The sequence below is a fragment of the Panthera pardus genome, unplaced genomic scaffold, assembly GCF_024362965.1.
Source record: "Panthera pardus isolate Hobbes unplaced genomic scaffold, ASM2436296v1 HiC_scaffold_16, whole genome shotgun sequence".
In the NCBI taxonomy this organism is placed as follows: domain Eukaryota; kingdom Metazoa; phylum Chordata; class Mammalia; order Carnivora; family Felidae; genus Panthera; species Panthera pardus.
In genome coordinates this window covers 70,600,151-70,623,751 of record NW_026526721.1, presented here as the reverse complement: position 1 = coordinate 70,623,751, position 23,601 = coordinate 70,600,151, and the positions used below count along the sequence as shown (strand labels likewise).

Sequence of the window (23,601 nt, the reverse complement as noted above, 5' to 3'; positions counted from 1 at the left end):
GTATAGTGAAATGAAATGTTATATACATATTAAAATAACACATCAGCAATATAAAATAGGGATTAAGGACATAGACCCAGGAGCCAGACTGTCTGAATTTGTATTGTGGTTCCACTGGTATCCATTTGTGAAGTAACTTAACTTTTCTGTGCCTCAGTTTCTTCCCTGTACAAAGGGGATAGTAGTACCTGTCTTACAGAGTTGCTGTGAGAACTAATAAATGAATTCACATAGTAAGTGCTTCGAACTATGACATATAACAAGGGTTGTTAGATAGACTTGCACATGTGTGCATGCGCTACTTTTTTGTTATACCTTATATCTGCATGATATTTCATTTGCAGAGCACTTTCATTTTTATCATTTTATTCTTCTAAAAACCTGATGAGGGGTGCCTGGGTGGCTCAGTCGGTTAAGCATCCGACTTTGGCTCAGGTCATGATCTTGTGGTTCGTAAATTCAAGCCCCACATCAGGCTCTGTGCTGACAGCTCAGAGCCTGGAGCTTGCTTCTGATTCTATGTCTCCGTCTCTATTCCTCTTCAGCTCACATTCTGTCTCTCTCTCTCTTTCAAAAATAAATAAAGATTAAAAATTTTTTTAAAAACCTGATAGAGAAGATATTATTCAATTTCACAGGTAAATGAAGAGACACTAAATAATATAATTAATTGGTGCCTGTGTAAGATCCTCCAAAGCAGCGCTCTTTTTGTTAAATCATAGTAGGTATCCCATTTTTTTCTCTTTTCAGGAGTGTGCATTTTATGTAATTTAGAAGTAACAGGTTGTTCTCCAGATATTAGGATAATACTGTTGTCCCATGGCTTGTAAGATGTATTACCATATTATTTATTCCCTTTTAATACACATAAAGAGTATAACAATTGGGTATTCACCTTTGTAAACAAAATGTTACCACATCTTATGTTAATAAAGAGCAATAGGTAGTTTCTCTGTGGTCATCAAAATCTGTAACCTGGTCCTTTTTATCCACCCCCCCCCCCACCCCGCCCTGCCATTCCATACTTTATTACAGACTCTCTTTTCTACATTTTAAATTTCTATAATGGGTTTTCCTTTTATTTCTAAACCTGGTAGATTTAACTGGATTTGTACAGTCATTTTTTTCATCACTCACCCATTTAATAAATGTCTTAAAAACTTGTAACTATTCAGCAGTTCAGTGTTAAAACTGAGCAATGCAGAGATCTGTCAATTTTGGGTTTGCCAAAGATGGTGTCACATCTTACTATTTTAGAGCTGGAATTGGCAAATGTTTATTATAAAGAGAAAGATAGTAAATATTTTAAACTTTGTGGGTCATATGGTCTCTGTTGGAATTATGAACTCTGCTGTTACAGTGTGAAAGTAGTTATAGACAACATATAAATTAATGTGTAAATTACTGGCTGTGCTCCAATACAATTTTATTATTTATAAAAGCAGGTAGCCCTCAGGATTTGGCCTGAGGGTTGTATTTTGCTGAGCACTCCCTTTTCTTTTCTTTTCTTTTTTTTTTTTTTTTGACACTGACCACTTTGTTTTTCAAGGACTTTGAAATACCCACAAATACACAAAACAATAGTTCTCTTTAATTCTGTTTTACATTTTCCTTCTTAGCTTAATTAAGATTTTTCAAAACTGACATAAAATACTTATCTGTAAGAACTCTCTGTTTTCAAAACATGAAACTTACTTGTACTAAGTGGTAAGAGCAAATTTTTGCTAGGGCTTAAGGAGCCTCATTCATTTGTCCATTAGCTAGTTAGAGGTCATTTAATCCACCCTATCCCTCTATGTGTTTGTGTTTTTAATTAAAAAAAAAAAGTATTCTTCAGAGAGAAAGACAGAGCATGGGCTGGGGAGGGGAAGAGAGAGAGGGAGACACAGAATCCAAAGCAGGCTCCAGGCCCTGAGCTGCAGCACAGAGCCCGACACAGGGCTTGAACTCATGAAATGTGAGATCATGACCCAAGCCAAAGTCAGACGCCCAACCGACTGAGCCATCCAAGCGCCCCTGCATGTTTGTGTTTAGTCTGAGACTAGATCAGCATCTTATGTATGGACTTCCAGCAGATAGCATGAGATAAAAATGCAAGAAAACGTTGCAAAAAGTTTTTGCAACATCCCCAAAAAAGCCTTCCATTATATAAGTCAGTTGGCTTCATCTATCATGGGTCATCTGGGAGGTGACTCCTATTAGACTACCAGTAAAGACGATTCTTTGTGCCATTTCTTCTGTATATCTAACTTAGATACTTTATTTTTTTAAAGTTTATTATTTTGAGAGAGAGCACAAGTAGGGGAGGGGCAGAGAGAGAGAGAGAGAGAGAGAGAATATCCCAAGCAGGCTCCACACTGCTAGCACAGAACCCAATGTGGGGCTCAAACCCATGAACTGTGAGATCATGACCTAAGCTGTAGTCAGATGCTCAACTGACTGAGCCACCCAGGCATACCTAACTTAAATACTTTAAGCCCAGTTTTATCTCCCATTTTTGATAGAATAATTTCTTCCCACCAAGTCCTTTATTGAGAACCTAGTTTGATTTTGGAGCCCTGTTTCTCTTAATTTTTTTAATTGAAAATTTCCATTAAACATGTTTGATTTTTATTTTAATTTTTTATTTTATTTTTTTAGAGAGAGAGCAAGCCACACACAAGTAAGGGAGGGGCAGAGGAGCTGGAGAAAGAATCTTTTTTTCTTTTAAGTTTATTTATTTATTTATTTTGAGAGAGAGAATGCATACGCACGCACGTGCACATGAGCAGGGGAAGGGTAGAGAGAGATAGAGAGGGTGGGAGAGAATCCCAAGCAGATTCTGCACTGTCAGTGCAGAGCCCAATGGGAGCTCTGTCTCACAACAATGAGATCATGACCAGAGCTGAAATCAATAGTCAGAAGCTTAACTGACTGAGCCACCCAGGCAGCCCAAACATGCTTGATTTTTAAAGCAACTTTTAACCATAAAAATGGAATGCTTCAGTTTGTTCTTTGAACCAAAACTCAATTTTTAAGAAAAGTTCTCTGGTTTGCTTCAGACCTTTTTAAAAATTATGGTGCTGAAAAGTATGGACCTCATTCAGTTTGTCTAATTCAGAAATCCGCATTTGTCATGGAAAAGTGTGAGAGGAAGCTGAGTTACCCAGACTGGGGGAGTGGATGTTATCAGGTAAACTATATGATTGTTAATAATTATTATCAAATATTATATATTTATCTCATTATATGGTTTTTATATTTTAAAATACATTTTATATTTTTATGTAATTTACTGATTAATTCTTTAACTTATCTTGTTTATATAAATATTACTTTGCTTATGTGTGAAAATATTGTCATTTATTTGAGAAATTACCTTTTTCCACTTGTTTAAAAATACATATATAATTGTTATATATCAGCAAGTTTTATATTAATTTTACTTGGGGCATATACCCCAAGGAAATAATGGAATATATATAATTTTGTTCTTAAACAAATATTACTTTGTAATGGAAAAAATTCGCGATTTTATTTCATAAGATCTGAGGAAAGCATGGATTTAAGAATTAATAAATCAGCTACAGGTTAATAATTATTTTTCTCCTTTGCAATTAGAAATCCAAAAGTAGCAAACTACCTTAAATGACTGCATCACCTTATTAAAAACTTACTAAGATATAGACATTCTATAACTTATGAACATCCAACTTAAAGAATATTCCATACTTTACTAATGGATGTCAGGGAGGAAAGTGTGATCCTGAGAACTGAAAAGTAAGAATTTTTTGTACCATTTCAGCTGCAAGATATAAATGGACTTATGTAGCTGGGAATTTAATTATTGCTTTTAAAGTTACTTATAAAATTAGTTTTTTGTAACAGCTTTATTGAGATATAATCTAGACATCATACAATTTCATATAAAATTATCTTTGAAACCTCATAGATGAAAATTCAAAATAAATACTTTTCAGTTATAGTCTGATAACTGTAATCCAGCAACCATTTTCTGATAAATTCCTTGAAGATATATTTGTTTATTTAATTCATACTTTTGACCTGGTTATAATCATAATACAAAATTTTGTTTTACTGCCTTTACTTAGTACTTATGTAGAACAAAACACCTTTTCCAAGGTTTCCCAATAATAAAAATTACTATTCTTCCTGCCTTCCTTCCTGCCTTCCTTCCTTTCTTCCTTCCTTCCTTCCTTTCTTCCTTCCTTCCTTCCTTCCTTCATTCCTTCCTTTCTTCCTTCCTTTCTTCTTTCCTTTCTTCCTTCCCTTCTTCCTTCCTTCCTTCCTTCCTTCCTTAGTAAACTCTACCCCCAACATGGGGCTTCAACTCATGACAAGAGTCACATGCTCTACCAACTGAGTCAGCCAGATGCCCCAATGGCCATAAGACACTGCATCTTTTTTTTTTTTTTTAATAAATGTTTATTCATTTTTGAGAGAAAGAGAGCAAGCATAAGTAGGGGGAGGGGCAGAGAGAGAGAGGGGAACAGAGGATCTAAAGCATGCTCTGAGCTGATAGCAGCAAGCCCAATGCAGGGCTCAAATTCACAAACTGGGAGATCATGACCTGAGCTGAAATCAGACTTTGAACTGACTGAGCTACCCAGGCCCGCCCCCCCAAGACATTGCATCTTTTTTTTTTTCAATTGTTTGTTTACTTTTAATTTTTTTTTAAATTTACATCCAAGTTAGCATATAGTGCAATAATGATTTCAGGAGTAGAATCTGTGATTCATTCCCTACATATAACACCCAGTGCTCATCCCAGCAGGTGTCCTCCTCGATGCTCCTTGTCCATTTAGCCCATCCCTCCCCACAACCCCTCCAGCAACCCTCAGTTTGTTCCTATATTTAAGAGTTTCTTATGTTTTGTCCCCCTCCCTGTTTATATATTATTTTTGCTTCTCTTCCCTTCTGTTCATCTGTTTTGTGTCTTAAATTACACATATGAGTGAAGTCATATGATATTTGTCTTTGACTAATTTCATTGCATCTTTTTAAAATATCATAATTAGGGAAGTCATTTCCTTGTTGTATATTGAGTTAATTTTCACTTTTCATGATACTATGCTTTTATCTTACCTTTTTAAAAAAATTATTTTTCTAAATTCCCATAAGTTAAAATATTAAATTAAATGGGATAAAGCTAGGGGCTCCTGGGTAGCTCAGTTGGTTAAGCGTCTGACTTCAGCTCAGGTCATGATCTCACAGTCCATGAGTTTGAGCCCTGCGTCGGGTTCTGTACTGACAGCTCAGAGCCTGGAGCCTGCTTCAGATTCTGTGTCTCCCTTTCTCTCTGCTCCCCACCACCCCCTGCTCGTGCTCTGTCTCTCTCTGTCTCAAAAATAAATAAAAACATTAAAAAAAATTTTTTAATGGGATAAAGCTAGAACATTGGCAACTATAATAGGAGGATGACCCATTCAAGCTATTTTATTTTATTATATTTCATTTCTTTATTAAGTAAGCTCTATACCCAGCGTGGGGCTTGAACTCATGACCTTGAGATCAAGAGTCACGTGCTCTACCAACTGAGCCAGCCAGGCACCCCCTCTTCAGGCAATTTTAATGGTTTGTCAACACCACCAGTACCACAAAGGGATTATGCAAATTTGCAATACCATCTACAAAAATCGAATGTACTTGGCTTCCCTGTACTTAAAGTTGTCAGTTAATTTTGCTAATTTAATTTTACTAATTTAATGCTAACCACCATTTATATAGGAAGATATGTATGAGTTCCAAACAGTTAACATGGATTACTGTTTTGCCTTTTGTTGTTTGTTTTACTTATTTTGACAGAGAGGTTGCAGGAATGGTACAAAATGTTTTTTCTGAGTCATGTAAGTGCAAATTGCTGATGTGCTTTACCTTCAATCCCATGTACTTTGTGCATTTCTTTTAAACAAGACATCCCCCTATATAACCATAATACTATTTTTAAAATTAGGAAATTAACACTGATACATCTAATTTTGGGGCCCTATTCAAGTTCTGCTAATTGGCCCAATAATGTCCTTGTAGTATAGGATCTGGATTAATATCACATGTTGCATAGTTGTCCTGTCTCTGGTCTCCTTCAGTCTGGAACACTTCCTGAGTCTTTTTTTGATTTTTATAACCCTGACATTTAAAAAAACTATAAGTCATTTTTTTTCTAAGATGTATCTCACTTTGGGTTTGTCATATGTTTCCTCATGATGAAATTCAGGTCATGTATTTTGGGCAGTAATATCACAGAAGTGATGCTCATGTTCTTATGGTGGTACACTCATGATTTGTCCTTTTACTGGTGATGTTAACTTGCTGGTATCTCCCAGGCTTCTTCGCTATCAATTACTCTTTTCTTATTAATTCCCTTTGTAATCAATAAATATTTTGCAGGGAAGTACTGTGTCAATAAATTTTTCTTACCATACTTTCATTTTACTAATTTATACATTTATATCAGCATTGAGTCATGGAATCCATTTTATTAAAGATATTACCATTACTATCATTATTTATTTTGATACTCAATTTCCCCCAGATTTGGCCAGAGGAAGCCCCTTCAGGTTTCTATGTCCTTCTGGTCTTTCCCCATCTTTCTTTGAATGTTTCCTTGCTTTCTGGTGCAAGATATTCTAGCACATGCAGCTCTTGAGTCAACAAATTCTTCAAGAAGCTCTAGTTTTTTGTTTTTGTTTTTTTAAGTTTATTTATTTTGAGAGAGAGAGCAAGCAGGGAAGGGCGGAGAGAGAGAAAGAATCCCAAACACCCAGAATCTCTGCACTGTCAACACAGAGCTCGACGTGGGGCTAGAACTCCTGAATCATGAGATCATGACCTGAACTGAAATCAAGAGTCAGATACATAACCAACTGAGCCACCCACGCACCCCAAAAAGCTCTAGTTTCTTTAGTGAAGTGTGGTATTTAAGAGACTAAGATCTGTTGTTAGATGTACTGTGCATTGTCACTAGGATATAGCTACTCCCCAAGCCCTCTTGGTGAACAGATCTGGGAAATAGATGTGTGTATGTAATTTGCTTGTATATTCATATGTGTGTGTGTGTGTGTGTATGTATATATATGTATACATATATATACATACGTATATATATATATACATATATATACATATATATACATATATATACATACGTATATATATACATATATATACACATATATATACACATATATACATACGTGTGTGTATATATATATACATATATATACACATATATACATACGTGTATATATATATACATATATATACACATATATATACATATATATACACATATATACATACGTATATATATACATGTATATACATATGTATATATATACATATATATACATATATATATACACGTGTATATATATATACATATATATACATATAACTGAGTTTGTACCAGTATCTTTGGTTCCAGTCCAACCCTAAAGGGTTCAGTTTAGTTTTCTCTGTTTCCATGTTTGTAATTCCTTTCACAGAGAGAAATCTGACTCTCATTGTCCTCAGTATGCTTATTTGATCTGACCACATCCCTTTCACCTTCTCCCACCCCTACATAATTACCCTCCTTACCCACCCAGATTCTGACACAGTCCACCAGGTCACATCTCTTCCTCACCGTGATCCAAATTCTGTGCACATCTTTAGGATATTAATGCTCTTTCTTCCATGAAACTTTCTAAGCTTTATTGCTTGTTTCTACCACTTATTGACTGTAGGAATGCTGACAGTACTGACTCCATCTTTAGCCCTCCATCTTCTTCATGTATGATTGATGACCTCTCTTGGGGCTATGTGTTCCAGGCCTCTTGGAGATTAATATGTATACCTTAGAAATGCCTGCCAAAGCTGGAATGCAGGAGGCTTGCTTTGGCCTCCTGTGAATCTGTTAGAGATAACATAGTCTTTCCTCCTCCTGACGCACAGATGGTACCACAAGGTCTGTTAAAGATTAGCTGTCTATTAGATGCATGTGAACCCTTTGAAGTGCATGTAAGCCTTTTGATCTTACTACATACCCTTCTGCTCGTCCCCTTCCTCTATAAAATATGTAGACTAAGGACTGGACTTCGCAGAGAATAGCTGCACAACTGTCCAAATCACCATCCACCTGATCATGCTGTCAGTAAGTTACCCTGAATTAAACTATATAAAGTGTATGGAGTTGCCTCCTTCATTTTTCAGTCTCAAAGTGTCTTCTGTCTTTGAAGGATACTTTACAGTCCCTCCATTTTCCAACATTGACTCTTAATCATAAACAGCTTAACACTGTTAAATTTGCTGGGGGGGCGGGTGTGTGGAATTTATATGCCACCCTTTTCTCTTCAGTTAAAGCTGCTAGAGGACAGGTACTGGGTCACGGACTTCTTTGGTATCCTTTTCAGCCACAAAGCACAATATTCAGTCAGTTCTCACTTATAAGAATGATTACATTGCACTGTAGTTATGGTGGTGCTTCCTAGATGTGGGTCATTGAATGACAGACTTATGGAAGAGGTTATACTTTGTTGTCATGTGTTTTCTTGAACTTATTATAACTTAAATTTCCAAATGAGTATTACACTTAAACTTAGTTGATGATTGAGTAATTTCAAAGATGACTCCATTGTTGAAATGTACTTATGGAACTCCTCTTTTGAAATTGCCTTTAGAAAGAGTTTAGTAGCCTCCTAGGAAAATCAGTTTTAGTATTTTGCATCACACCTATATTAATTTAATGTTAACTGATTTAGTCAACTTTACCAGACTTGGTTCTGGGTAACTTTTGGTATTTCTAAAAACTATATCAACTTGCAAAGTAAAAATTTACCACCATCAAACATACTCAAAATCATACACTTGGTTTGAGGATAGGCCCAGGAGAGAAGTTCCAGAAATATTTAAAGTGAAGTAGCATAATTGGCATTAATGTGTCTTTTTATAAAACAACTGTGAAGAAGACACATTTAACATTTTTTTAAAGTTAGTTTTAATGTGTTTGCTTTTTAAAATTGACTTGGGTGTCTGGGTAGCTAAGTCAGTTGAGCAGCCGACTCTTGATTTCTGCTTAGGTCATGATCCCAGGTGAGCATGGAGCCTGCTTAAGATTCTCTTTCTCTCTCCCTTTCCCCCACTCATGCTCTCTCTCTCTAAAATAAAAAGAGAAAAAAAAATCTGATTTTATTAGTTACCCCCGCAGTCCTACCTTTAAGCACTTTTTTTTTTTAAAGTTTATTCGTTCATTTTGAGAGAGAGAGAGAACATGCACATGGGAGGGGCAGAGAGAGAGAGAATCCCAAGTAGGCACATACTGTCAGCACAGAGCTCAATGTGGGGCTCAAACTCACAAACTGTGAGATCATGACCTGAGCCCAAACCAAGATTCCGACACTTATGCAACCGACTGAGCCACTGAGGTGCCCCAAGTCCTGCCTTTGAAGATGTTACCAGTCCATATAAAATCACTATGACCATTTTTATACCTGAGCGAAGGATCTAGGATAAGGAAAAGAATAAAGAACTTTTTTACTATGTACATTTCTGTGCTGTATGCTTTTTTCTTTTTACAATGAGCATATATATTTATAATTTAAAATATATTATAAAAATTTGATTTACAAAATTTGTGACTTGGGCAGAAAATGACTTGAGTAATGGCTCTTTGACAGAGATTTAAGGTGAAGTATAATGAGAATACTAGGATCTATAGAAATGTTATTCTTTTTTTTAGGATTTTATTTTTAAAAATTTTTTATTTTGAGAGAGAGAGAGAGAGAGAGAGAGAGCAAGTGCAGGGGAGGGGCAGAAAGGGAGAAAGAAAATCCCGAATAAACTCTACTCCGACAGCAAAGAATCCAGCACAGGGCTCAATCCCACTGACTGAGAGATCATGACAGGAGCTGAAATCAAGAGTTGGATGCTTAACCGATTGAGGCACCCAGGCACCCCTAAGATTTTATTTATTTTAAGTAATCTCTGCACCCAATCCCAATGGTGGGACTCAAACTCACAACCCCAAGATCAAGAGTCACACACTCCACCAACTGAGCCAGCCACCACCCCTACAGAAATGTTATTCTTGATAACCTGGTTTCAGGGGTCTGTGAATCCAAATTGTATGTAAAGTTGTGTGTTATCTTGTATATGTACTGAAAAGTGTCCATAGATTTCCTCAGATTTTTTTGAAAATGCTAAACTAAAAATTTAAGAACAACTACCACAGAGTGTATTTTAGAGCCTGAATAACTTAGCGTTCTTTATATGAGATTAAAGACATCCCTATACCCCAAATTGTTTTATAGTCAGTATTTTTAGTAATGTATTTTCCTGTAGGTGAAGGAAGGCTCATATATTATATATGGAATCTAACTGATCTGATTTTTTTTTTTTCCTATTTGAAGGTTTCTTGTTCTCCCCAAGGTCTGACAGTTTGGGTTCAGAACACTTCATATTTGTGTAGTCGGGCTGGGCAGGTCCTCCCCGTCAGTATTCAGATGAATGGCTGGATTCACGATGGTAACCTGCTCTGCCCATCATGCTGGGACTTCTGTGAGCTCTGTCCTCCAGAAACAGATCCTCCAGCTGCTAACCTGACCCGAGCTCTACCACTGGGTGAGTAGTCTGTATGGGTGGAGTAAAGAGAGGGACTTCTCTTATATAATGTTGAAAATTGCCTTCAAGGAAACTCTAAAACAAGTTGAGCATCTTCTCTTCTAATTGCAGTTTTATGGGAAAGCCCCTTCCCACCATTGCTAGAAATTGAAAGTGGGTAAATGTGACACTTCTGTTCAGTAGCAAGAGTAAGGAACCTTTTGGTCTAAAGACCTTATGACTTGCAAAAAAAAAAAAAAAAAAAAGAATTCATTCAAGATTACAAAACCTGAGGGTACCTAGGTGGCTCGGTCGGTTAAGCTACCGAGTCTTGATTTCAGCTCAGACCATAATCTCACGATTCATGGGTTTGAGCCCGGCATCAGGCTCTGTACTGACAGCATGGAGCCTACTTGGGATTTTCTCTCTCTCTCTTTGTCTGCCCCTACCCCGCTTGTTCATTCTCTCTCTCTCTCTCTCTCTCTCTCTCTCTCTCTCAAAATAAATAAACTTTAAAAAAGAAAAGAAAATGTAGGGGTGCCTGGGTGACTCAGTCTGTTAAGCGTCTGACTGGTTCAGGTCATGACCTCGTGGTTCATGAGTTGAAACCCCGCATCAGGCTCTCTGCTGTCAGCACAGAGCCAGCTTTGGATCTTCTGTATCCTTCTCTGTGCTCCTCCCCGCTCTCTCTCTCTCAAAAATAAATAAACATTAAAAAAAGGAAAATGTCCTTTAAAAAAAATTACAAAAACTGAATGTTTCAACCATTCATTTTGAAATTAAGAGTAAACAAAATTCTGTTCATTAAACACATAAAGCAATTAAATATATTTTCAGTTATACAGGCATACCTCGTTTTATTCTGCTTTACTTTATTGCACTTCACAGATATATTGCATTTTTTACACATGGAAGGTTTGTGGCAGCTGTATCAGCAACTCTGCCAGCACCACTTTTCCAACAGCATTGGCTCAATTCAGGTCTCTCTGTTACACTTTGGTAATTCTCACAAAATTTGAAATTTTTAACTATTATATTTGTTATGGTGATATATGATCAGTGACCTTTGATATTACTATTATAATTTGTTATTTTGGGGCACCAGGAACCACACTCATAAGACAGTGAACTGAATTGATAAATGTGTGTGTTCTCACTGCTTCACTGGCCAATGATTCCCATTTCTCTCCATTTCCTTGGGCCTCCCTATTCTCTGAGACACAACAGTATTGAAATTAGGCCAGTTAATAACTGTACAGTGTCTTCTAAGTGTTCAAGTAAAAGGAAGAGTCACATGTCTGTCACTTTAAATCAAAAACTAGAAATGATTCAACTTAATGAAGAAGGCATGTCAAAGCTGAGATAGACCAAAAGCTAGTTGTGTCAGTTATCCAAGATGTGAATGCAAAGGAAAAGTTCTTGGAGGAAATGAAAAGTGATATTCCAATGAATACACAAATGATAAAGAAAGTGAAATAGCCTTATTGCTGATAATGGAGAAGGTCTGAGTAGTCTGCACAGAAGATCAAACCAGCCACAACATTCCCTTAAGCCAAAACCTAATCCAAAGCAAGGCCCTAACTCTTCAATTCTGTGAAGGCTGAGAGAGATGAGGAAGCTGCAGAAGAAAAGCTGGAACTTAGCAGAAGTTGGTTCATGAGGCTTAAGGAAAGAAGCCATCTCCATAACATAAAAGCATTAGGTGAAGCAGCAGGTGCTGATACAGAAGCTGTAACGAGTTATCCAGAAGATCTAGTTCAGGTAATTAATGGAAGCAGCTACACTAAACAACAGATTTTCAATGTAGACTAGACAGCCTTCTACTGGAAGAAGATGCCACCTAGGACTTTCATAGCTAGAGAAGAGAAGTCAATGCCTGGCTTCAAAGGTTCCGAGGACAGGCTGACTCTCTTATTAGTGGCTGATGAAGCTGGTGACCTGAAGTTGAATGGTGAACGAAGTGCTCATTTGCCATTCTGAAAATCCTTGGGCTCTTAAGAATCACACCAAACCTCCTCTGTCCATGCTCTGTAAGCGGAACAACAAAGCCTAGATGACAGCACATCTGTTTGCAACATGGTGTACTGAATATTTTAAGCCCACTGTTGAGATTACTGTCCAGAAAAAAAAAGATTCCTTTTAAAATATTACTGCTCATTGTCAATGCACCTGGTCACCCAAGAGCTCTGAGGGAAATGGATGAGATTCATGTTGTTTTCATACCTGCTAATACAGCATCCAATCCACAGCCCACAGAGCAAGGAGTAATTTTGACTTTCGAGTCTTATTATATAAGGAATATACCTAATAAGGCTATGGCTGCCATAGATAGTGATTCCTCTGATGGATCTGAGCAAAGTAAGTGAAAACCTTCTGGGAAGGGTTCACCATTCTAGACGCCATTAAGAAAATTTGTGAGTCATGGGAAGAGGTCAAAATAGCAACATCAACAGGAGTTTGGAAGAAGTTGATTCCAACCCTCATGGATGACTTTGAGGGCTCAAGATTCCAGTGCAGGAAGGAACTGCAGATGTGGTAGAAATAGCAAGAGAACCAGAATCAGAAGTGGAGCCTGAATATGGGACTGATTGCTGCAACCTCTTGATAAAACTTGAATGGATGACAAAGAAGTTGCTTCTTATGCATGAGCAAAGAGAGTGGCTCCCTGAGGTGGAAAGTACTCCTGGTGAAGATGCTGTGAAGATTGTTGAAATGACAGCAAAGGATTTAGAATATTACCTAAACTTAGTTGAGGAAGAGCAGTGGGGTTTGAGAGAGTTGACTCCAACTTTGAAAGAAGTTCTGTGGGCAAAATGCTATCAAACAACATCACATGCTACAGAGAAATCATTTGTGAAAGGAAGAGTCAATTGATGTGGCAAATGTCATTGTTGTCATATTTTAAGAAATTGCTACAGCCACCCCAACCTTCAGCAGCCACCACCCACCACTAACCAGTCAGCAACCATCAATATCTAGGCAAGACCCTCATCAGCAAAAAAGATTACAACTTGCAGAAAGTTCGGATGATGGTTAGCATTTTTGAACAACAAAGTACTTTTAAATTAAGGTATGTACATTTTTTTAGACATAATATTGCACACTTGACAGACTATAGTGCAGTATAAATATAACTTTTATATGCACCAGGAAACAAAAACATTCATTTGACTTGCTTTATTGCATGGTTTGACTAATTGTAGTGGTCTGGGACTGAACATGCAATATCTATGAACATGCAATATGCCTGTGGTGTAACTAGGTTAGGTAAAAGAAAGGGAAAGACACTCAAAAAGATGCTTAAAGAAGGGACTGACATACCCACAAAGAAGAGAAAAGTGCAAGGAGACACAAATATGCACAAAGATAGAAAGACTGGCTAGTAGAGACAAAGTGGTTTTCATTGAGGTATATTTTGCTCATTCTGTGAGACTCCAGAGAGTAGAATTGAGACCAACAGAATAAAGTTGCAGGGAGACAGATTCCAGTTAAATCCTTTAGATTCAAGAGAGGAATGGAAAGAACTACCTTGAGAAAAAGGCATTTCCTACTATTGAAGTGTGTAAACTGAGGCTGATGACCTATTACTAAGAGTTATAAAAGCAAAATTCTTGAGTTAGGCTTTGACCTATGATTTATGAGATTTTAATTAAATGGCCTATGTTTTTATATCAGTTTGACATTTTAGAATATGAATAATAAATATCTCATGCACTGTTTCATTTTCTCAATTGGAGGTATTTTTTGTTTTTTTAACTTTATTTATTTTGAGGGGGCAAGAGAATGTGAGTGGGAGAGGGACAGAGGGGAAGAGAGAGAATCCCAAGCAGGCTTCACACTCACTGGGGAGCCGCATGCGGGGCTTGATCCCATGACTGTGAGACCTGAGCCGAAATCAAGAGTTGGACACTTAACCAACTGAGCTACCAGGTGCTTTATTTTATTTTATTTTATTTTATTTTATTTTATTTTATTTTATTTTATTTATTTAAATGTTTATTTTTGAGAGAGCATGAGCAGGGGAGGGGCAGAGAGAGAGGGATACACAGAATCCGAAGCAGGCTCTAGGCTCTGAGCTGTCAGCACAGAGCCTGATGTGGGGCTGGAACTCATGAACCATGAGATCATGACCTGAGCTGAAGTCGGATGCTTAACTGACTGAGCCACCCAGGTGCCCTTGGAGGTATTTTTTAAATGGAACCGTGTAGCCCTTTGCCTGTTCCTTGGTCTGATTGAAAATGGAGGGCTACATTCATTTACACTTCAAAGTTTCTCCACCTCTAAGATTTAGTTTCTTTCCCAAATCCTGGGGGCTTTCTGCAGATATGAGCTGTTAGGTAGAGAGTGAGTTTTAGGAGATTGTACTTGTGTTGGGAGTGCCTGAGACCACCTCCAGGTTTGGTGGTTCGCTAGGACTCACAGGACTCAGCCTGTAGTTGTACTTATGGCAAAGACTTGTTAAAGCAGAATCAGCAAAGGGGAAAGGGGCAATGGGGTGATGTCTGGAGGAAACCAGTTCCCAGACAGACACCAGCTTACGAGCTGGACTTTGAAGGATGGCAACCTCAAGCCTGCTATGTTATCTCTTTTCTGAACAGAACTTCAGGGAGTCTGCTGTGTTCTGCAGTGCAGTTATAATAGTACTGACATAATGAATTGTTTGAAATGACAGAAGATCATGGGTCCTTTTAATGTGGTAAATAGTACATGTAGTGCTAAATACTCTTAGGTAACTTACTTTTAATATGAAACTGGTAGGATGACCTAATTTTGTTGTTACTGTTAAATTACTATGGCTAGAATAGAAGGGTTGATAGTCCACAAGTAGGTGGTTCTGATGGAGTTCCCATCCTTAGGGCTAATGTCAGTTAACTGTAACAATCTGTCTCTATCTCATCATCCAAGAGATGAGCAAGGATTGAGCTATTAGCAGTTAGAATTGAAATAGAGAGTTATTTGTGCTGGTTCAGAGGTAAGAATCTTGGGAGTACAGTAGAAGAATGTCTAGGATTAAGAGGAAATCCAAACCAGGTCAAGGGGCTATGATAATTATTTCTTGTTCTTGGAACATGGCAAAGACAAGTGAATCTATTGAAAGGAGGTGGAGAGTCGAGATTGCAAACCACCAGCCCCTTATGCCTGCACAGTCTGCACCTGAGACTGCTTATCCTGCTCCTTCTTTATCAGTTATCCTTCTGATATAGTGTTGGTATGATGTGGTTGATTTCCCTGTTAACTTGCCCATTTCCATGAGGAAGCATGCTCAAAAGAGCATCACAACCACCAAATTTTGAAAAATGTATAAATATTACAAGGATACATTTTAGGCATTGCTTTTAAAACATATACATCACTGTTGAAATTGTAAAATATCTTGAGTTACCATATTTGCTGATGTGTTCACTGAGCATACTGAGCCTTTACAGAATATTAAACTATGTGCCAGAAACTATGGCAAACTTTATAAGAAATGTTTTTTTCAGGTAAATAGCTTGCTTCAGTTTAATACTTTTTTTTAAATGTACTTGTATGAGAAATACTATTAGAATTAACCTATGATGAAGCTTAGTAAACAAATATAAAAATGACCATCTCTAATCCTTCGGTTTTATGAAAGTATTTTTTTAGGTCTTTAAGCATGCCTTTAAAACATTAAAACTCCCAATATTCTGGAGGAAGTGTAAAAGATATTCTTCTCCCTAAATTTTTCTGATTATTGTTGTTCTCAGGTGTTAGTTCGCATAGACTTTTCTTACATTTGTAATTTCTTTTAGAATGTGAAACGCTGACCTTTTCTCTCTCCTTTAGTCATCACTTTCTAAATGCTAGAATATGATTAAATGATTGTTCTGTATCGCCTAAGATAGTTTCCATTAGTGAATATGAAAGATTTATTTCTGAATTCTTTCTAGTCTCTTCAGATTGTAAGGGTTGTTTTTGTTTCCATTTATTGAATTTTAGACACTTTGCCAAATTCTTTATGTCTACATCATTGCATTTAACCATCACAAAACCTAATGAGGTAGGAATTATCGTTTTACACATGAGAAAACTAAGGTATAAAGAGATTAAGTAATGTATTATCCATGGTCATAGCTAATAAATAATGAAGTTCAGAAAAAAAAAAAACCCAGATCTTATTGTCTCTAATTGATTTTGAAACCCTCTTTTTGAATCTTTTCATCTTAATTAGTATTAGCATAGAAAGTGTAGTGTTTTTGAAGAACAAATGTTCCAGAACTCCTGTTAATGTTTTAATAGCTTGTTAAATTTTAGTACCAACAGTAGATAAACAGTACCTACTTCTCCTATTTCCTTTGGGCTAAATTGAAAGTCAGGAAGTAAAGGGATATGCCTGTGTTATTAATGACTCCAGGGTCCATTTGTTAATCCAGCCAAGACCACTTTACCTGATGCTCTAGGCTACAATTTATCCAATTTATTCTGGGTTGATGGAAATGTTCCATAGTCTGCATTGTCCAGTACAGTACTCATTAGCCACATATGACTTTTGAACATGTAAGATGTGGTTAATGTTAGTGTGAAACTATTTTATTGTAATTAACTGAGATTTAAATATCACATATAGCTATGGTTGCCATATTGAATAGTGCAGTCCTACGTCAGAAGTTCTCAAAATTTAATCAGAATCATGTTAAATTGCTAGGCCTTAACTCCCAGAATTTCGGATTCAGAAGATCTGTGTTAAAGCTTGAGAATTTGCATTAAAATTTTTTTAATGTTTTTATTTATTTTTGAGATATATAGAGAGAGAGCATGAGCAGGGGAAGGGGCAGAGAGAGAGGGAGACACAGAACCCGAAGCAGACTCCAGGCTCCGAGCTGTCAGCACAGAGCCCGACTTGGGGCTTGAACTTACCACAAGATCATGACCTGAGCCAAAGTCAGACGCTTAACCAACTGAGCCACCCAGGTGCCCCCAGAATTTGCATTTTTAACAAGTTCCCAGGTGATGCTGATATTGTTGACATAAGGACTAAACTTGGAGGACTGTTGTTAGCTAAGTGGGATTTTTTTTTTTAAGATTTTACAAATACCAGCATGATTCCATTGAGGAAGAATAGAAATTCTCCATTGTTTACCTGGCTTACAGGCAGTGAAATATTTTTTTTTAAATACTTGTTCCACACTGCATAGTGCTCAGAAGAGCAAGCTTCAGTGCCTTAACTATTATCATTCTTTTCATTGTGTAGCTGAAGACAAATCTTATTTTTCTTATCTTTTAAGCAAGTCAGACTTGAAACTTGGTTGGCTGTTTATTAATTGAAATATTAGAAAGGACAACTTATTTCTAAAATAAAGTCAGGTTGACCTGGTCTCCTGGATACAATAAAAATTTTTTCCATACTGTGTGTGTGTGTGTGTGTGTGTGTGTATAACTTTTTTTTTTTTAATTTTTTAAAAGTTTTTTTATTTTGAGAGAGATAGAGTGCAAATGAGGGAGGGACAGAGAGAGGGCGAGAGAGAGGATCCCAAGCAGGCTCCACACTACCAGTGCAGAGCCCACTGTGGGGCTCAAACCCACAAAGCCATGAGATCATGACCTGGGCTGAAACCAAGAGTCAGATGCTCAACTGACTGAGCCACCCAGGAGGCCCCAAAAATGTTTTCCATTCTGAGAATTGTTTGGGGAAGTAATTTTAGCCCTGAGAATGACTCATAGCTAAATTAAAATGTATTCCTGGGGTGCCTAGGTGGCTCAGTTGGTTGAGCGTCCGACTTCAGCTCAGGTCATGATCTCGCAGTTGACGAGTACGAGCCCTGCGTCAGGCTCTGTTCTGACAGCTCAGAGCCTGGAGCCTGCTTCAGATTCTGTCTCCCCCTCTCTCTCTGCCTCTCCCCCACTCATGCTCTGTCTCTCTCTGTCTTAAAAATAAAGATAAACATTAAAAAAAATTTTTTTAAATGTATTCCTAGTGCCCAAAGCCCATACAATCTTCTGCCTTTCCATATCAGCCTGGGGTAATATGGATAGATGGGTAGGTATTTAGAGATCAGGGACCATATGTCCTGGTTTTCCTGGGACAGTCAATGTGCCAGTGGTCCTGGTATAATTATTAATAGCATTCCCTTGTATTAATCAGAAAGAACTATTTAGTTGGTCTAAGCAAATTTTATTTCACACTTCATAAAGTAGGCAGTCTCCACACTCAAGAGTAGAAAACTGCAAAATAAGGGAAAAGGACAGCAAGCAGGAAACAAGGAAGAAGTACTTGGCTTGAGTTGACTGCATATCTGACCATATTTGGAAAGAGCAAAGAAAAAGGAAACAAGTGTAGGTCTCGGTTGGCTTGGCAGTTGGAGATTAGCTTACTAGTTATACTGTGTTTCTGGTCAAGCAGAGGAACTCAAAAATTAACTTAAGTTTCAGTTTGCTGACATGGCACCCTGCATAGGAGTGGTTCCATCTTGGGACTAGATATTTATTTCAACACTTGTCTCAAAATGTCCTGATTTGAGGAGATAAATTATAGGGTCACCATACTTAGAAAGGACAAGGAAGAAAAGGGGAAGAAAGTCCTGCACCCCATGTCAGAATAGCCAAGATGTTAATTTACTTTCTGTGTAGCATCTTTAGCTTTGTTGGGATACTTTCTGAAGACACTTCTTTCTTTTTTCGGGTGCTGCTTTTAACCTTAATATGGTGCAGGTGCCTGGATGGCTCAGTCAGTTAAGCATCCAATCTTGGCTCAGGTCATGATCTCATGGTTGATGAGTTTGAACCCCACGTTGAGCTCTGTGCTGACAGCTCAGAGGTTGGAGCCTGCTTCAGATTCTGTGTCTCCCTGTCTCTCTGCCCATCCCCTACATACTCTCTCTCTCTCTCTCTCTCTCTCTCTCTCTCTCAAATAAATAAACATTTAAAAAAATTAACAAAAAAGTAACCTTGATATGGTGGTTATATCATTTTTTCTTCCTGCATAAAATATTTCATTCTTTTTCCATAAATGTAAGAAAATGACTTTGCATATCTAGGTTTCAGGAAGTCATTCTTGATTCTCCTCCCAAAGGTGGTCCTTATTCACCTTTCAATAATCACCTATATTCATCTGTTAATTTTTACGTGGTATGATTTATTCCAAAAATGTCTCCAGAAAGTCAATTTCTTGTTTTCAACCCTAGATCTCTGTTCCCGTTCCTCTAGCCTGGTGGTCACCCTCTGGCTTCTGCTGGGCAATCTATTTCCTCTGCTGGCTGGATTTCTTCTATGTGTATGGCACTAGGAAAAGTGAATTCTCAAGACATTCCTTTGTGTCATGTTCTTCTGAACAAAGCACAAAATCTGGGTGAGTGCCAACCTATGCAGATGGCAGAAGTGGCATTCCTGACTTTGGCTTGGAAGCGTTGACTACAATAAGACCTTGAAGCAGAGCTTCACAGCAGTCACTCTTCATCAGCAACCCAACAGCCTCAGAGTTTGGAGGAGGAGAAGGAATTCCAAGTCACCATGTCTCTATTTTTCAGCATATATAACCTGCCTGAAGTTTTCCTTTGAAAATGGGATAATTGGTGAAATTTTCAGAGTGATTACATACCTCAGCATTTTCATTAACCTAAAATGATGGGAAAGTTCATCAATACTGCAGTAACTTTTTTTAAAAAGCTAATTATTACAAAATTATAAATTGTGGATCCTGTCCTCACAAGTATAAATTGTCCTTTGAGTTATAGACAGTAATTGAATTGGGTTTCTACATCACTATTATACCTATATTGAGTTTAATAGCTGTGCTTGGTACACTTAAATCATTGTTCTCATAGTTCTCAAAAGTTTTTTTAAATTATAATTTGCTAAATCTTATGATTTAACCATGCTTGCCTTTTCAAACCAGCTGTGTGGCAGTTTACTACTGAACTATTACATGTTGGTAGCCCTTCCAGTGTATTCTCCAGTAATTTAATAATGACTTGAAAAACTGTGGAAGCAGAGAGAGAAAAATACTCTGCCCTGTAAAAACATTGAAGACATGCAAACAAACAGAAGAAAACATAATTGTATGTTTTTCAGAAAACAGTTATGACAGCTGTAATCCAACAAAAATAGAACTATTCCTTTCAGGTGGGCTTAGAAATTGTTAACAGAAGAATTCTTACTATCTGAAAATTATTTTATATGTAAGAAGAAAAATGTAAGTCAAAACAGGTGATTTGAATTGTTTACTAATAGCAAAGTGTAGGTTTGCTATAGGGCCTATTCAGTAGGGCTCACTTTACCCACAACATAAAGCTCAGTCCGCAGAAGTCAGAAAATTGCCTGTGCTTTGAAATGAGGTGATGTTCTTTACCTCCTGCTTTATATTCTCATCCTCAGAAGTAATTCTGCTCTGGTACTAGAGCTTATCAACCCTTCTTAGTAATTCCAGTTTGAAATTTTTTAATGATGAGTAATGCACAGTTTGTCTCCAAAGCTACTGAAGTCCTGCAGCATTATAAACATAACTCCTGGACAAATTCATTCATTCATTCATTCATCCATCCATCCATCCATCCATCCATCCATCCATCTATCTATCCATCCATCCATCCATCCATTCATTCATTCACCCTTAATTTAGCATATAGTTATTGAGCACTGCATTTAAGAAATTGTGCTAAGTGAGCAAGCAGTATAATTACTAAAAAATAATTCCAACTGACCATTTGGTACTGGAGCCAAAGTGCAGCCCCAGCATAAAGAAAGTCAACTTTTGTTTTTCAACGCATTAATTTTGAATATGTATTTGCATACAGTTTTAAATTGAAGGTATTTGTCATTGTAAAGTGCTGGGGGTCTCTAGCACAGCTGACTTCAGCTAAAAAGAAACTAATAGTAATGGTGTCAGGCCAGTGCTCAGTTTTCTGCCTTTGTCACACATACTTTAAAGGTCAGAAAAAAGCATAGAGTATATTTTTAAAGAAAATTATAAAACTCTCAACTTATATGTCTGTTGTGATTATGAATCATCTGCAAAGGTGTATAAAGAATTTCACCAAAAATACGATGATGAATAGATTTGAGAATTCACAGTGGTAGGTTCGATTATATTTTGACTGTTGTGCAGTAATGCCATTTAGGTAGTATTCTTTCCAAGCATGGTGCTTTTTATACTTGAAATATATTTTTGCTTTATTTTTTATTGATATAATTATATTTGCACTAATAACTTTCTGGAGAAAATATTATAGATGACATTTTTTCTATATATATTTATTAAGCTTGGAATCTGATCCCCTAGTGTTTTCTCTGCACAAATAAGGAAATTGCTAAAGTGTGAGGCTAAAAAATCTTGAGCTTCTGAGGGTAACTAACTCCTCTGGTGTCTTCCTTCCTCTTCAATAAGTCTCGAGAATAGTTGCTAATCACTGATTCTTCATAGTGTACTCCATGAAGATTTAGAAAGCCACTGAACCTGTAAGAAGCGTTAAGAGGCTCATTTGAGTCACTTAGAATATGTCAGTATTCTAAAAACAGACTTAGAATCTGAGATTTCAGTGCAGAATTAGTGGGCTAGACTTCTACTTTGAACTGAAGAATTTGAAATGGTTTAAATGTTAGTATCCTTTGGCAGGATGCCCTTTATGCTAACAGAAGCAGTTCACTGAGGAGGAGACTAGCAGACTGCAACTATTGTGGAAGCCAGCTGGGGCACGGAAGGAGAATGAAGAGTAGCTGATTTGGGGATAGTAGACTGGAGTCCTTTCTGACTCAAAACGTGTGGAGTGCATATAAAAACTGACTAGACTACCTCAGTTTTCAGTTCAGATTTAGGTTCATTTTGATAGTATTAAGATCCTAAATGTCAAAAATATCAAGTGAATTTGTCTCTCAGGTTTTTAAGAACAGAATTTACAGGAAGGCAGCAAAAGCCATGTCAGCAGACTTGAGCTGACAGCTTTAAAGAAACTGGCAAGCAGTTAGGGTTGTCTTAATATAGACCCCTCTAATATTCTCCTGAAGAGCATCCTTTTTCCTTACTTATTTCTTAAGAATATTTGTTTGTTAAAACCAAATAGGCATTCTTCAAATGTTATGAAATGTTATGCTTGAAATTAGTTTCAGCCTAGTATGTTGGCTTAAGAGTTTATCAATATTTGAAGATGAGAAACAAATTAATGAAGTTTAAATGGCTTAGGAAGATACATAAGTATGTCTGAGTATTCCATAAAAATTTATCAATATTCTCCTCAATATTAGAAGACTTACTGATTGAGACCAACTGTAAAATGACTAGCTGCTTTCTCAGAATCTTTCTAGCTCTAATATTCTATGACTAACACTCATCCAGACTCGGTAGGTCACTGCTGGCTCTGATCTGCCTCCTGGAGTATGCCAGTTTGCACATCATGTTCATCACAGTGTCTTGTGCTCAAGGCCTTAGCGCTGTGCATGTCCTTGGACACCAAACGGAGAGAGAAGGGCCATCTCTGAGGGCACTTGAGCAGTCCTGGTGGAGGAGGTGGACTTCAGTCACAGACCCGCAAACCCAGTGCATAGTGAGCACTTAGTCATCCATGCCATGTCCTTGCAGCCCAGGAAGATGAATATAGTTTAATAAAGTCTCTGCTATTCATTCTGAAGAAAGAATTTACCTGAAAATATGACTCCTTTTTTTTTTTTTTTTTTTTTATGTTCAGTCAAGATTGGGGAAGAAGTGGTAAATTATTTTATGTTTACATTTTTGATAAATAGAAGATTTAAGAACTAATCTTTATTTGTGTCATTGAACTTTAAGTGTAATGTATTCCTTAGTAAAAAAAAAAAAACACTTTAATAAAAATGGAAACTAATCTGCATCTTGTCTTATCAAGTTTTTAAAACCTGGATGAAGAACACAAACAAGGCATGCACTCTATTTGGGGAAGATGAGATGTTTATTATGAAGTAATTCAGTTTCTACTTTAACTGGAGTAGAATTTTCCTACTTAAAGAATGGGGAAAGGTCTTATGTAAAGCTATAGGGAGGAGCTCTCCTCAGATAGTTATGAAGGAAAGAGAGCAGTCTAAAACAATTCAGGGCAGGCTCTT

General features: G+C 37.1%; 1 protein-coding gene across 6 annotated transcripts in view; it reads left to right on the top strand.

Annotated features, from left to right (window-relative positions):
- The window catches only part of LMLN (leishmanolysin like peptidase), a 137,677-nt gene that overhangs the window by 60,653 nt on the left and 53,423 nt on the right, over positions 1–23,601 (top strand). For 3 of the 6 annotated variants that reach the window (XR_008422472.1, XR_008422471.1, XR_008422473.1), the window contains exons 15-16: positions 3,042–3,172; positions 10,386–10,596. Coding sequence is in view for 3 of the 6 variants with exons in the window: in XM_053903470.1 (XP_053759445.1) it covers positions 3,042–3,172; positions 10,386–10,596; positions 19,741–19,886 (488 nt within the window). In the remaining 3 variants the exon portion in view is untranslated. Of the gene's footprint in view, positions 1–3,041; positions 3,173–10,385; positions 10,597–19,718; positions 23,364–23,601 lie in introns of those variants that run through there. The other 3 variants (XM_053903470.1, XM_053903471.1, XM_053903472.1) reach the window with 3 other exon arrangements.